At 43.6% G+C, this 12,669-nt stretch overlaps 1 protein-coding gene and 1 long non-coding RNA gene across 18 annotated transcripts in view; one reads left to right on the forward strand and one right to left on the reverse strand.

The window, feature by feature from the left end:
• ATP10B (ATPase phospholipid transporting 10B (putative)) overlaps window positions 1-12,669 on the forward strand; it is a 286,689-nt gene that overhangs the window by 250,685 nt on the left and 23,335 nt on the right. For all 17 annotated transcript variants that reach the window (XM_070569117.1, XM_070569110.1, XM_070569115.1 and 14 more), the window contains 4 exons: window positions 970-1,154; window positions 5,818-6,139; window positions 8,942-9,018; window positions 10,360-10,485. In XM_070569117.1, coding sequence (XP_070425218.1) covers window positions 970-1,154; window positions 5,818-6,139; window positions 8,942-9,018; window positions 10,360-10,485 — 710 coding nt within the window. The remainder of the gene's footprint in view (window positions 1-969; window positions 1,155-5,817; window positions 6,140-8,941; window positions 9,019-10,359; window positions 10,486-12,669) is intronic.
• Window positions 3,319-12,669, reverse strand: part of LOC103568029 (uncharacterized) — a 116,762-nt gene continuing 107,411 nt past the window's right edge. The window contains exon 4 of the long non-coding RNA XR_011525091.1: window positions 3,319-3,592. This is a non-coding gene — a long non-coding RNA (uncharacterized lncRNA). The remainder of the gene's footprint in view (window positions 3,593-12,669) is intronic.

The following is a 12,669-nucleotide window of genomic DNA, read 5'->3' on the forward strand; positions in this document are numbered from 1 at the left end:
GCTCCTGCCCAGAGTGAAATGGGCAGCCATTAGTCTGTGCTCTGAAATGAATCTCAATTTAAATGCAGATTTATTTTGGCTTAATCGCTTAGCAACTATTCAATATTTGGGTATATATTCATCAGGGTTGGTGTAAAGCTTGAGATCATTCAGAAATTATGGAATCTGCATATTTAATTCTCTCCAAGAATATTATCAAAAACTTGAGTCTCGGTTAATTCTGCTGTGAGCAGTTGCAGAGCAAAGATTTCAGTCTCTCCACTTCTCTGTGCTCCGATGGCCACTGTGCGGGTCCTGGCCACGGTCAGCTCTCCTCTGCACTCCTGCTCAGCCTCCAACTCACTGTTAGCCCTGAATCTCCTCCTGCTGCCTCCAATCTCCAATCTGTTCTCCAGAATGATCTTAAAACTCAAAACTGGTCCTGTCGCTCTCTAGCTTTACTCCCTGCTGGAGCTTTCTTTGCTACTAAATGAATTCTGAATCCCTCGATGCCCTGACAGGCTCTGCATGCTCCTGCCCCTTACCTCCCTTCCTGATCTCACCTCTCACCCCGCTGAGTCGTCTTCCACGCTGACCGTTGGGCTTCACACACACTGATCCCTCCACCTGGAATTCTCCTCCGTCCCCGTCTCTTGACTTTATCTTCCAGGTTTGAGCTTCAATGACACTTCCTCAGAAGGCCTTCCTTGACCGTCCAGATGAAGTTTGGGTCTCTGATAAAAGTTTGCGTGGCACCCTGGGCTTCTCTCCTCATATAGCTCAGTTATCAGTCTTTATTCAACAGGCCTTTGAGCTTCAAGAGGGTAGGGACTAGGTCTGTCTATTTCACTGCTGTATCCTGGGTACTTAGCACAGCCTAGAATGTGGAAGACATTTAATAATCATTGCCTGGCTTGATAGGGCTCTGGGGAAACTAAGCAGCTAGTTTTTCACCATAAATATGAGCTCTGGTATCTTTGATCACTCCAGGTGCCACTGGGATCGAAGACCGGCTGCAGGAAGGCGTTCCAGACACAATCGCTGCTCTGCGGGAGGCTGGGATCCAGCTCTGGGTCTTGACTGGAGATAAACAGGAGACAGCGGTCAATATCGCCTATTCCTGCAGACTGCTAGATCAGACCGACACCGTTTACTCCATTAACACGGAGAGTCAGGTGAGGCCTAAGTACGGCTCAGACATTTAAGTGCCAAGCCAACAGGAGACAGGCTTAGGGGTGGGATTTGGGTACACAGGGGAAGCACCCCTACCTCCAAATCTTAGAGCCCACAGGGCCCTGGAAGTCATCCAGCCCAACATCTCCTGCCTCATCCCCACACATGGTTGACCAGCCTATTTATATTACCTCCAGCAGTATGTATTAGAAAGATTCCCCTCTCCCAAATTCCACCCTTGACCCACTCTCCCCATTCTACAGATGAGGAAATGAAGTCCACCTGGGCCACCACCTGCCCAAGGTCAGCCTGGTAGTTTCTGATAGAAAAACTAAGTCTGGAAAGCTGCTCTCCTCCCAGGCCAATGCTATGTGCATTCTTATACTTTGGATTAACTCATCCATTGATAGTCTGAGTTTAAAATTTCAGCTCTCATTTGTGTATCAAACTGGTTTGCCGTGGACTAAAACCTGGAGGGAATGATATATGAGACCAGTATGTTTTGATGGGGTGAGGGAGAGAAAGAAAAACAAAGTCCTAAAACTGCAATTTTCAACGCAAATAGGTTGTGGATGGCAGGGAGAGAGGTTTCAAGAGAGGGCTGTGTATATTCAAGGATGTAACACAATTTTACATTTAAGAGGAAAAATCTATTTTCACAATGTTAATTCCAGAAGGTCAGGTTCCACTATCTTCTTGGCTGATGAATATGGGAAGCAGGCATTGCGATGTATGCTATCAAAAGGGAACAGGACAGCACTGCGTTGCAGGGCTGGTGGGTAGAGGGCACCTGGAGACCTAGGGCCTGCCGTGCGGAAAAGGATGGAGAAGAGGGGGGAAGGTGGGAAAGGGAAAGAATGGCACAGCAAAAGAGGCAGGGAACATGGTGGAATCTCTTTCCGTTTTGCCTGAGGCTGATCTGGACCCAGCACAGAAGTTTGGGAGGTTTAAATTTGGCTTTTATTCCATGAAGAATCCACATATACAGATTAAAAAAAAAAAAACCACCACCACCAAAGGTAGAGTATACTGAGAAAAGTGCCTTAGGCCCTCAGATAAATTGGAAAAATCATTACTTTCCTGTCAGGTGCACAGATTGCGCTATGATTAGATTAAACCCCGATGAATTCTCGAAATGAACTTAATCTCAGGGAAATCTTTGGTGTTAATATTATGCTTAGGAAAGAAAGTAATTTGCAGCTTGCTTGAGTGCTTGATCCCTGTGATCCCCATTGATGTGTGCCTGCCCCGCTTGCAATGATCATTTCACTCCAGGTGATTCCAGAAGGACTTTGGCAAACCTGAGTCAGGCAGCCCGAGGATGGAGTGGGCTTCTTTGGGTTCTGTGAAATGCAATGCTCTTCTGTAGGGAGCTGAAGATGCTTGTTAATTAATTAGCCAAAGTTGCTAAGGAGCAGTGGGCCACACTCCAGTTGAGTTAAGTCACTGTCAACTCTTTTAAAGTTATCCGGGACTCTCCGAGATGGTTAGGCCCTGCCCCCACCCCTGGGTCTGCTAAACCTGTAATATTAGTCTTTCTCATCCCCTTGTCTGGGAAAAAGTGGTGGCTGCATAGATATGTTAAGATAGACACTGGGGAAATCCATTCCAAATCTCAGATTTATTTAAACCACAGTTTAATGTAATTACATATTCAATGGATATTTCCTCCAAGGGTTTTAATCTGCCTAATTCATTATAAATTGATTTAGCACTACCGTTTCTTTGTTATGTATCTTAAAGTTACAAGCAAGTTATGGGACCTGGCTCGACCTCAGGGTTCTCATCTGTAAGATGAGAGAGTTACTAACCCATCACTGGAAGTGTTGCTCTGTCAAGGAATTTTAGAAGGGACTCCAGTATTAGACAGGAACTAAGAATAGCAACTATTGTTGTATTATTAATGACATATATTGAAAGCTTACTATGGTCCAGATACCACACCTTTCTGAACTTTAGTCTCCTCATCTGTAAAAAAGGGATTAAAAAGATTTGTTTCAGGGGCTATTGGGAGGATTAAATAAAAGCATAGAAGAAAAATACTTATTAGCACAATATTTCTACTAATTAACAAATTACCCCAATACTTAGCAGCTGAAAATAGCAGATTTTTGTTATCACACAATTTCTGTGGGTTAGGAGTCCAGGAGTGGCTTAGCCGGGTACCTCTGGTTCAAAGTCTGTCCTGAGGTTGTAGTCAAGCTGTCAGTCAAGGTCGTGGGCTCATCTAAAGGCTCAACTGGATGGGTCATTTGAGGATGGAGAGGAGTCCTTCTTCCAAGCTCACAGACGTGATTGTTGGCAGGCCTCGGTTCCTCGCCCTGTGGGCCTCTCCACGGAGCTGCTTTCACAACATGGCAGCTGGTTTTCCCCAGGGCAAGCCATCCAAGAGGGTGAGAAAGAGCACCAAATCGTAGCCACAGTCTTTTTGTAAATTAACCTGGAAAGTGACATCCCATCATTTTCACAGAATTCCCTCTCAGAATCCTCTCTCTCACAGAACTCTCATTAGGAAGGAGTCACTAGTTGTAGCCCACTCAAGGGGAGGAGATTCCACAATGGCATGAATACCAGGAGGTGGAGATCCTTGAGAGTCATCTTAGAGGTTGCCTACCACAGTACCTGACATATTAAATATTAAATGAATGGTACCTATTGTGATTATTACATGGAAAATTTGAAATAAGTAAAATCAGAGATTTCATCTTGAAGCTTACATCGCCAATGACTTGTTGCAGTCATGTGTCTGAGGAATGTATATAATTTGTGCCAACCCCAACTTCCAGCAAGGACCATCCTGGTCACTTTCCCAGATAGGTGCTTCAGGTACAACCACCTGCTCCTGGAACCACTTCCTGTGGCCCCTCTAGGTTCTGTGCACCTCTTATTGCCTACACGAACTGTGGTCCTGCTCGCTCCAAAAGAAATTATTCCAAACAGTCTCAGAAACTTCTAGATCAATGGTCCCCAAACCCGTCATTTCAGAACAACCTTCACAATTTTTGCCAAGATCCACATATTACCTGTTTTTCATTTAATGGGTTCATTTAAATTGACTCAATTTGAACATTTTAAATTTATTTTTAGAAGAAATTTTTGGCACTACAGTAAATGAAAAATCATCATCCCCTGCCATTGATAAAAGAACACCACTGAATAAAGATCATGTGAACAAAACAATGCTATTAAAACTGGTAATACAGTTGACTGCCACAATTTTTCTCTCTCCTTATTAAAAAGTGATGGTGGGGCTGGCCCCGTGGCCGAGTGGTTAAGTTCGCGCTCTCCACTGCAGGCGGCCCAGTGTTTCGTTGGTTCGAATCCTGGGCGCGGACATGGCACTGCTCATCAGGCCACGCTGAGGCAGCGTCCCACATGCCACAACTAGGACCCACAATGAAGAATATACAACTATGTACTGGGGGGCTTTGGGGAGAAAAAAAAAATAAAAAAAAAATAAATAAATAAATAAAAAAAAAATCTTTAAAAAAAAAAAAAAGTGATGGTTACAGACATTAAACAGGTATGAAGGATGTATTTAGAACCCAAATCTGACTTTATCTCTGATGTAATCAAAAGTAAAGAATGGTGTTAGAATTTGAGTGGTGAATATGATGTAGTCGACACAGAAATTGAAATATAATGATTTACACCTGAAATTTATATAATGTTATAAACCAGTTACTTCAATTAAAAATTAAATTAATAGGGGCTGGCCCCGTGGCCGAGTGGTTGGGTTTGCGCGCTCCGCTGCAGGCGGCCCAGTGTTTCACTGGTTCGAATCCTGGGCGCGGACATGGCACTGCTCATCAGGCCACGCTGAGGCAGCGTCCCACATGCCACAACTAGAAGGACCCACAACGAAGAATATACAACTATGTACTGGGGGGCTTTGGGGAGAAAAAGGAAAAAAATAAAATCTTTAAAAAAAAAAATTAAATTAATAAATAAAAAGTAATGGAGGAGAATTCATAAGAGCAAGTAGCTTCTTCACTGTTTTCAAGGTAAATAGAAGAAAAGAATCTATTGATTTCAAAGAAGTTTCTTTAAATCAATAAAATTTTCACATCCATGGTCAGTTTTAACCAATCTAACTAACACATTCATAACAACGGATAAACACGCAGTCAATTTTTTTTTCAACTAAGAAGCCACAGTTTAGGGAGTAATGATCTGCCTCCACTACTAAGTCATGGGGGCAAGTTACTGATGATTGCACTGTTTCAATGTGCTCATCTCTAGACGAAAGTCAGTAATGCCCACCGTACCTACCACAAAGGGATGTTCTGAGGAACAAAGGAAAACTGAAATGGCTTGTGAGAAATAGAAAATACCATACTGTATGACATCTTGTCGTTATGTTACCATCATATCAGTGTTATTTATTATCTTATACCATCCCTGTATCAGTCCCCATCTTGCTGAGCTGTTTCACTCCCATTCCCAAGCAGTCTCTCCTATGTTGGCCATTAATTTGGTTCCAAATTGATATTGCTTTGATGCTGTTTGATATATTGCAAGGAAGTGTAAAATTCAGAGGATGGTTCCGTAGTAATCTCTGTGGTGGTAGAGTTTTATAACTATTTCGCTAAAGGATAAAGTGACATTTTTAACCTACATTTCCAATGTTACTTACCAATACTGCGTTTATTATTCTGACTACAGGAAACCTGTGAATCCATCCTCAACTGTGCTTTGGAAGAGGTAAAGCAATTTCATGAAGTGCGGAAGCCGGACCACAAGCTCTTTGGGTTCCGCCTACCTTCTCAGACACCACCCCCCACCTCAGGAGCTGCAGTTCCAGACATTGGATTGGTCATCGATGGGAAGACATTGAATGCCATTTTCCAGGGAAAGCTGGAGGAGAAATTTCTGGAGTTGACTCAGTATTGTCGGTCTGTCCTGTGCTGCCGCTCCACCCCACTCCAGAAGAGTATGGTAGTCAAGCTGGTGCGAGACAAGTTGAGCGTCATGACCCTTTCCATAGGTACCTGTCATGCTGAGTGTGGATGGCAGCTTGGCAAGGCTGATCTGACCAGGCCAGAGGTGGGAGGTCAGGTATCAAAGTCAAGATGCTCAGGCTGAGAGTCATTGTCTTAGAGGGAGAAAGTTCAAAGTGACAATCAAGCTGTGGCAGCCAGGAAATGAAGCAGAGGCTAAGTAGAGTGGGAGAGTGAATCAAAGTTCTCAGCATTAGCAGGTCAGCTCAGGAAAAATCAGGACTTGGCTGGAGGTCAAAGTCAATAGGGGCCTCAAATTCAGAACATCCAGGGAGCACAACAGTATACACTCAGGCCAACTCAATTCTGGGAATGCAGACTATTTTCCCTTCAATACTTAACACATGGCACAGTACTGTGAACCTCAGGTGTTTGTGGATTTGATGTTCTGCTAAGTATTGCTGGCTGGTGGGGAGATTTTAACAGTTAGGTCTGTCCCGTATTTAATTTTGTACGTTCAGTCCTAAATACAAGGCCCCGCACGAAGCCTACCCTCAATAAATGCTGGCTTGTTGGTGGATGAAGAATTCCTCCTAAGAGACTAAATTAATCACAGTTGAGGCAGAGAAATAAAAACTGTACTTACTTCAAACCTTCCAGCAACAACCAAACCTGGTTTACAAGAACCTTCACGACCTCTTCTCCATTAACCCTTCAGCCATCTTTCTCGCCGCAGCCGCCTTCCTCTCTCCACACCCAGCACTCCACGTTCGAATTGCTTACCATTCTCCACAAGCCTTGTCCTGTCTCTCTCACTTCCAAACCTGTTTCCTCTGTGAAACGCTCTTCCTTCCAATCCCACCTAAGCTTCCTTTCCTCTGGGAGCTCCTGCGGCACCCAGCCCTCAGGGCTCTAAAGCACTGTTTTGCTTTCTGTGAAGGCCTGCTTGGTAGACTATGAGCTCCTCGAGTAGAGGGACAATGACAGTCTTATTCACCATTTCCTGCCATGCCCGGCACTCACCAAACACACGGTCAATATTGCACTCATGGAGGGCCATTCTTGCAGATGGTCCCAGGTTCTCTTCCTCCTACACAGACATGAGAAGAGATTTTCTTTCCATTGTATTTCAAATAAGAGGCCTCTCATACATTGTTTATTCTCCTGGTCTTCAGGTAAAAGTGGTCCAAAAAAAAGAGGGAATAGAATATAGGGAGCAGAGCTTTAGAATCCTAATTTTATTCTCTGAATTATCTTCCTCAAAACTTCAGACACACAAGGCAATAGCCCAGGACTGAGGTAAGAGATTGGCTTCACCCCCATAGCAGCAGAAACACAACCAGCAGGGCGAGAAATAGCAGGATTCCACCCTCTACTTCCACTGGCTTGCTAACAGAAGAGGTTAAAGGTTAGATTTGTCCTGCCATGCGGAAGATTAAAATTATGCATGGTTACACTACCAAGAAAAACATCATCACTACAAGAACAATGGCTACTTATAATGACAAAATTTAAGATCAACCATTTTATTGCCAAATAATTAGGGGTAGAAAATTCTCTCCCCCAATGCCATATTCTCTATGATGTCTACTATAAATTTAATTGCAGATTATTAAAAGAAACTCCTGGAAAAAGGGGTGAGGCCAGGAGGAGAATGAGGGCAATGCAGTCTACAAACCACAGCCCGCAGGCTAAATCCAGCCCACTGCATGTTTTTGTAGGCATGCTAAGAATGGTTTTGATGTTTTTAAATGCAAAATGTGTAAAAGACTATTTGCCTCCCAGCAAGAACAGTTGTTCAGTTTTGCTTCTTGGCCCACAAAGCCTAAAATATTTACTATCTGGCCCTTTACAGAAAAAGTTTGCTAAACTCTAGTCTGAAAGAAAAGGCACTGGGAAAAGCCAGGCTTGTGAAGGAGGCCTCACTGTACAGATCTGTGCTGTCCAAAATGGCTGCCACCTGGCTGCACGTGGCTATTTAAATTTAAAATTAATTACATTGAAATAGAATTTCACCAGCCGCATTTTAATAGTCACGTGGAGCTAGTAGTTTCTGTAATGAATGGTAAAGATATAGGACATTTTCATCATCACAGGAAAATCTATTTGGCAGGGCTGGTATAAAAGGAGGCTGTGTGTATATATGTATTTCCATGCCCACACCTCCAATTTCCTGAAACAACTTAGTTTCGTGAATAGGAACTCAGTGTGACTAAAGGTGCCTCAACCAAAAAAATTAGTCAACCCCATTTTCCTATCTTCAGAAACAAAAGTGAACACTGTCCCTGTCCTTGGACACAATTGACAATCTCTGATACTTCAGCGTCCAAACATTCCGGGTGTCTCGATATAGTCAGTATTTTAACTCATGCTGAGTTAGGGAAGGTATGCCAGCCCTGGAATCAGAAAATCTGAGTTCCAAATCTCCTGGGTCCATCACTAGCTGGATGACCCTTGCCAAGTCTCTACATTGCTCACATTCTCCATTTGCTCATCAGTAAAGTCAGTTGTAACATTTGTGGAGGTCTTTTTGTAAACTGTGAAGCACTACCCATGTCTCATTCACTCACCGTTGTAGCCCCAATACCTAATATTGTGCCTAGAAAAAAAGATGCAATATTTGTTGAATGACAAAGAAAAAGAAGGGCTTCTTGTCCAAGGAAGAAAAGATATCTCTCAGGCCAAATACTGTAGCAATGGCTTCTCCTATAGGACTATTCAGAGGCACATTAAAGGGATTCAATTATGTACAAATGGGGACACTTCAGAGCCACTCTGTGAAACCCTTCTCATTATCACGCAGCAGTTGGACCAGGAATAAAGACGCCTCGTGCCCGCTCTTCTTTCAGGTGATGGAGCAAATGACGTAAGCATGATTCAAGCTGCTGATATTGGGATTGGAATATCTGGACAGGAAGGCATGCAGGTATTGTTCCCTGCAACTCTTGTTTCTTCCTTGTTCTCTTTGATCCTTGTTGGAGAGTTAAGGAACTCCCCACAGGGTTGGAGGAACTTCTCCCAAAGAGGCTTGCAGAATTATTGTCTGAAAGTCAGGAGGCTTCCATGCCTAGACGTAACCTCCATCACCACATCCCTACTGCTCAGTCCTTCAGAACACAGAGGGAGATCAAAGCATGCTCGGCTCTTTACAGACAGCTGGCGATACGTGTATTCTAAAGCCAAATAGTACCCAACCACTCAGGGAAGACTAAGCCTTCCTCTGACTCCACGCTTCCTCCGTAACCTCCACTCACATCCAAAGTTGCAGTGCCCTCCGTGAGCAGTGACAGATATAGGAACATCTGAAAACATTCTTCAATTGCCATTTTAGTCTTGATGGCTAGATTGACCTATAAATTGCTTGGTACACTTTAATTAACAGTGTACCTAATTTAGTCAAAATTCAGCTTTGAGCTGTTAATGTTTCCCTTTACAACAGACCCCACTTTGTGGTTTTGAACCATTAACAATTGTGTCCCCCCACATTAGGGGACATTAGTGCAGATATTAGGCATTGCCCATATTTGATGGTGAGGATGAAGGGACACTGTTCCCTTTGGTTATGTACCATATGCCAGAGCCTATTGAGCACTTCACATTTATTATCCCAATTAATTTAACAGTCACCACAACCCTGTGTGTTAGGGATTGTTACTCCATTTCTTTCAGATGAGGAAACTGAGGCTGAAGGAGGTAAAACAGCCTGACCAAGACTCATACCAGGATTTATAACCAGGCATGTCCAAGCCTCATACTCTTAAAGAGTACTGTGAGCTGTGTCTTGTTCTGAGTAATCCCAAAGGCAGAAGACACGTTTCAACTCCATGTAAAGGAAGAACTATCCACCCATCAGCTCCATCTGATGGGGCAGGCAAATGGCCTGCCTCAGGGGGTGGCCAAGGGTGTGCAGATGTTTGAGGATTACCTGCATGGAAGCCCCTACTCTCTGGATAACCATTGCATCCCATGGTACCCGACATGTACTGGGCCGCAATAAATGCTTGTTGGATACATGGAAGGAGATGAAGGGCCACACTAGACCACTGGTCCCTTTTGACCTGCGCTTCTCAGATTCTGGTGAGGTTTGGATTTCCCAGAAGAGAGAGTGAGGTGTCAGAGTCCAAAAAGCCACCCAAGGTGCCACGTAGTGACAGAGGTTCTTTCAGACCCACTAGCCGTGGACTTAGAAAAGAGCAGTGCCCTTAAGGGAGCCTCTGCAGCGCATTGGCAGCACGGATGGAAACTGGTGTCTGCTCTGCCCTCTCAGGCCGTCATGTCCAGCGACTTTGCCATCTCCCACTTCAGACACCTCAAGAAGCTGCTGCTCGTGCACGGCCACTGGTGTTACTCACGCCTGGCCAGGATGGTGGTGTACTACTTCTACAAGAATGTGGTGAGTAGCCCTGTGCTAACCTCCTACCCGAGCCTTGCGAGTCCTTGCCAGTCCTTGCTGGGGACCAGCTCTCCCCACAGTGATAGACAAAGCATCTCAGAATAAGGGAATGAGTCAGGCTGGCCTAGATTTTGAATCCTGAAACTGTCCCTTACTAGCTCTGTGAGCTTGGGCAAGACAATTCACTTCTCTGGGCCTCAACTTCTTCTTTGATAAAATGGGACTAATACTATGTATTTTGTGCAGTTCTATGAGGATTTGCAAGACTATATGGAAAGCACCTGACACATAGGAGGCAGCATGAGTACTTGCAGGTGTGGACTCTGGAGTCAGACATACCTGATTCAAATCCAGGGCTCCTATCTTTGATAATGGCCCTGTACCCTCATTTCACCATCTCTAAAATGGGGATGGTAATAGTACAGTTCACATATTTGCTATGAGGATTCAATGAGAGCTTATATATATATATATATATATATATATATATATATATATATATACACACACACACACATACAAACATACACATATATACATATGTATACACACACACAAAGTGATTGGCATGTAGTAATCACCCTATAACGTTCGCCATTATTTTTTACTATCACTCTTGCTGCTGTCGTTACTTTTAGAGGGCCTCCATAAATAAGATTTATTTTCTGACATCAGGGAAGAAGATTTGAAGAACTGGCCTGACCTATATCTTAGATTTTCTCCCCAGATAGAGCCACCCCAATCCAAGCACCACATGCCAACCCTTGGGAGAGGAAGGCTTTAGGACTAGGTGGCTTCTACCTAACACTTCAGCATCACCAGCCTTCCCAGCAGGGAGTGCATAGAGGTGAGGACACTAAGTAAAATACCTACTGGCAAAAATATTTGGAGCAGGGAGTTCATCTGGGTCTAGTCTTGCCTGACTCTAGCATGCCAAGAGAACTTGAAAGAGTCACATAACCTCTCTAAGCCTTGGTTTCCTCGTCAATAAGATGGGAGACTGACTCTCCCTGTCTCTAGAAGTATTATCAAGAGGCCTTGGTGTCAGGGCTCAGGAAATCACTATACAAATACAGACAATCGTATGAAGATATTATTGTTTCTCCTAAAAAATATGTCCATTACTTCTTTCTGCTCATAAGTGCCCAAAGCAGGCCCACACCAACTGAGGTGTTAAAGCTATCAGAGGCTCTTATGAAAAGCCCTCGATTAACAATGGGTATAGAAGAAGTCAGAACATTGCTGTACTAAGGGAGGGAACAGGGCCTGAGGTTTTTATTTTCTGGTTCAAGGATCTTTGAACAATTCCCGAGTGTCTCCAAATAGTATCCGATTCCTGTTTGCATAAGGAAAAAGAGAAGATTAAGACCACGGTGATGGAAGAGAAATTAGCCACATAGCAGCTATGAAATTGCTATTTCTTCCCTCTTGCTCCATTATCCCAGTCCTGTTTTCAGGCACTGACACAGGCACTCTCGCTCAGGAGTGAGTCTTTCTGTGCAAAGTTTAATGTATATGTAAATAAACAGGATGACAAGAAAATAATGTAAATTTGATAAACTGGATGGTAATATTATGACTCTCTATTTGACCCGAAGCGCACTCTCAGCATGAAAGCCTGTTTACCTAGAATTCAAAATGCCCCTGTTTAATTTTTTTCTTGCCTCCAAAGGAATTGTTCTTTTGAATAAGCACAACCTCTCCTCCGCATTAAATTTGTGAAATAGAAAAGGAAACGTTTCCAGCCAGCCATGCTTTTAAAGCTTAAATGATATTTATTTCCAGCCCGATGCCGCGCTTGAAATTGCGATACTGATGCTGCATTATCTCCCCATTGCAATTAAAGGGTGGAGAACTATGACTTCCACATCCAAAACTAATTTCAGAGGGGATTAAAACCCTGCCTGCTCTGAAATTTGAACAATGAATTAATTACTGCACTGTAGCTTCTTGGGAGGAAAAGCAGGCACCCAATTTCCGCGATGCCATCACTGGGTTCAACGTGCTCGCTCCGGGGCACAAAGATTCCAGGCAGGCAGGGGAAATGGAAACAAGGTCCGAACATGCCTGCAGAGGAATGGAATGCTCCTTATTGTTGAAACTCCAGGATGAGTGTTAGGAAAATAGAACAACTTAGATTTACTTCATTTATTCAAATCATTATTGAACACCTGCTGTGTCAGG

This window comes from Equus przewalskii, chromosome 13 (genome assembly GCF_037783145.1).
Source record: "Equus przewalskii isolate Varuska chromosome 13, EquPr2, whole genome shotgun sequence".
Taxonomy (NCBI): Eukaryota; Metazoa; Chordata; class Mammalia; order Perissodactyla; family Equidae; genus Equus; species Equus przewalskii.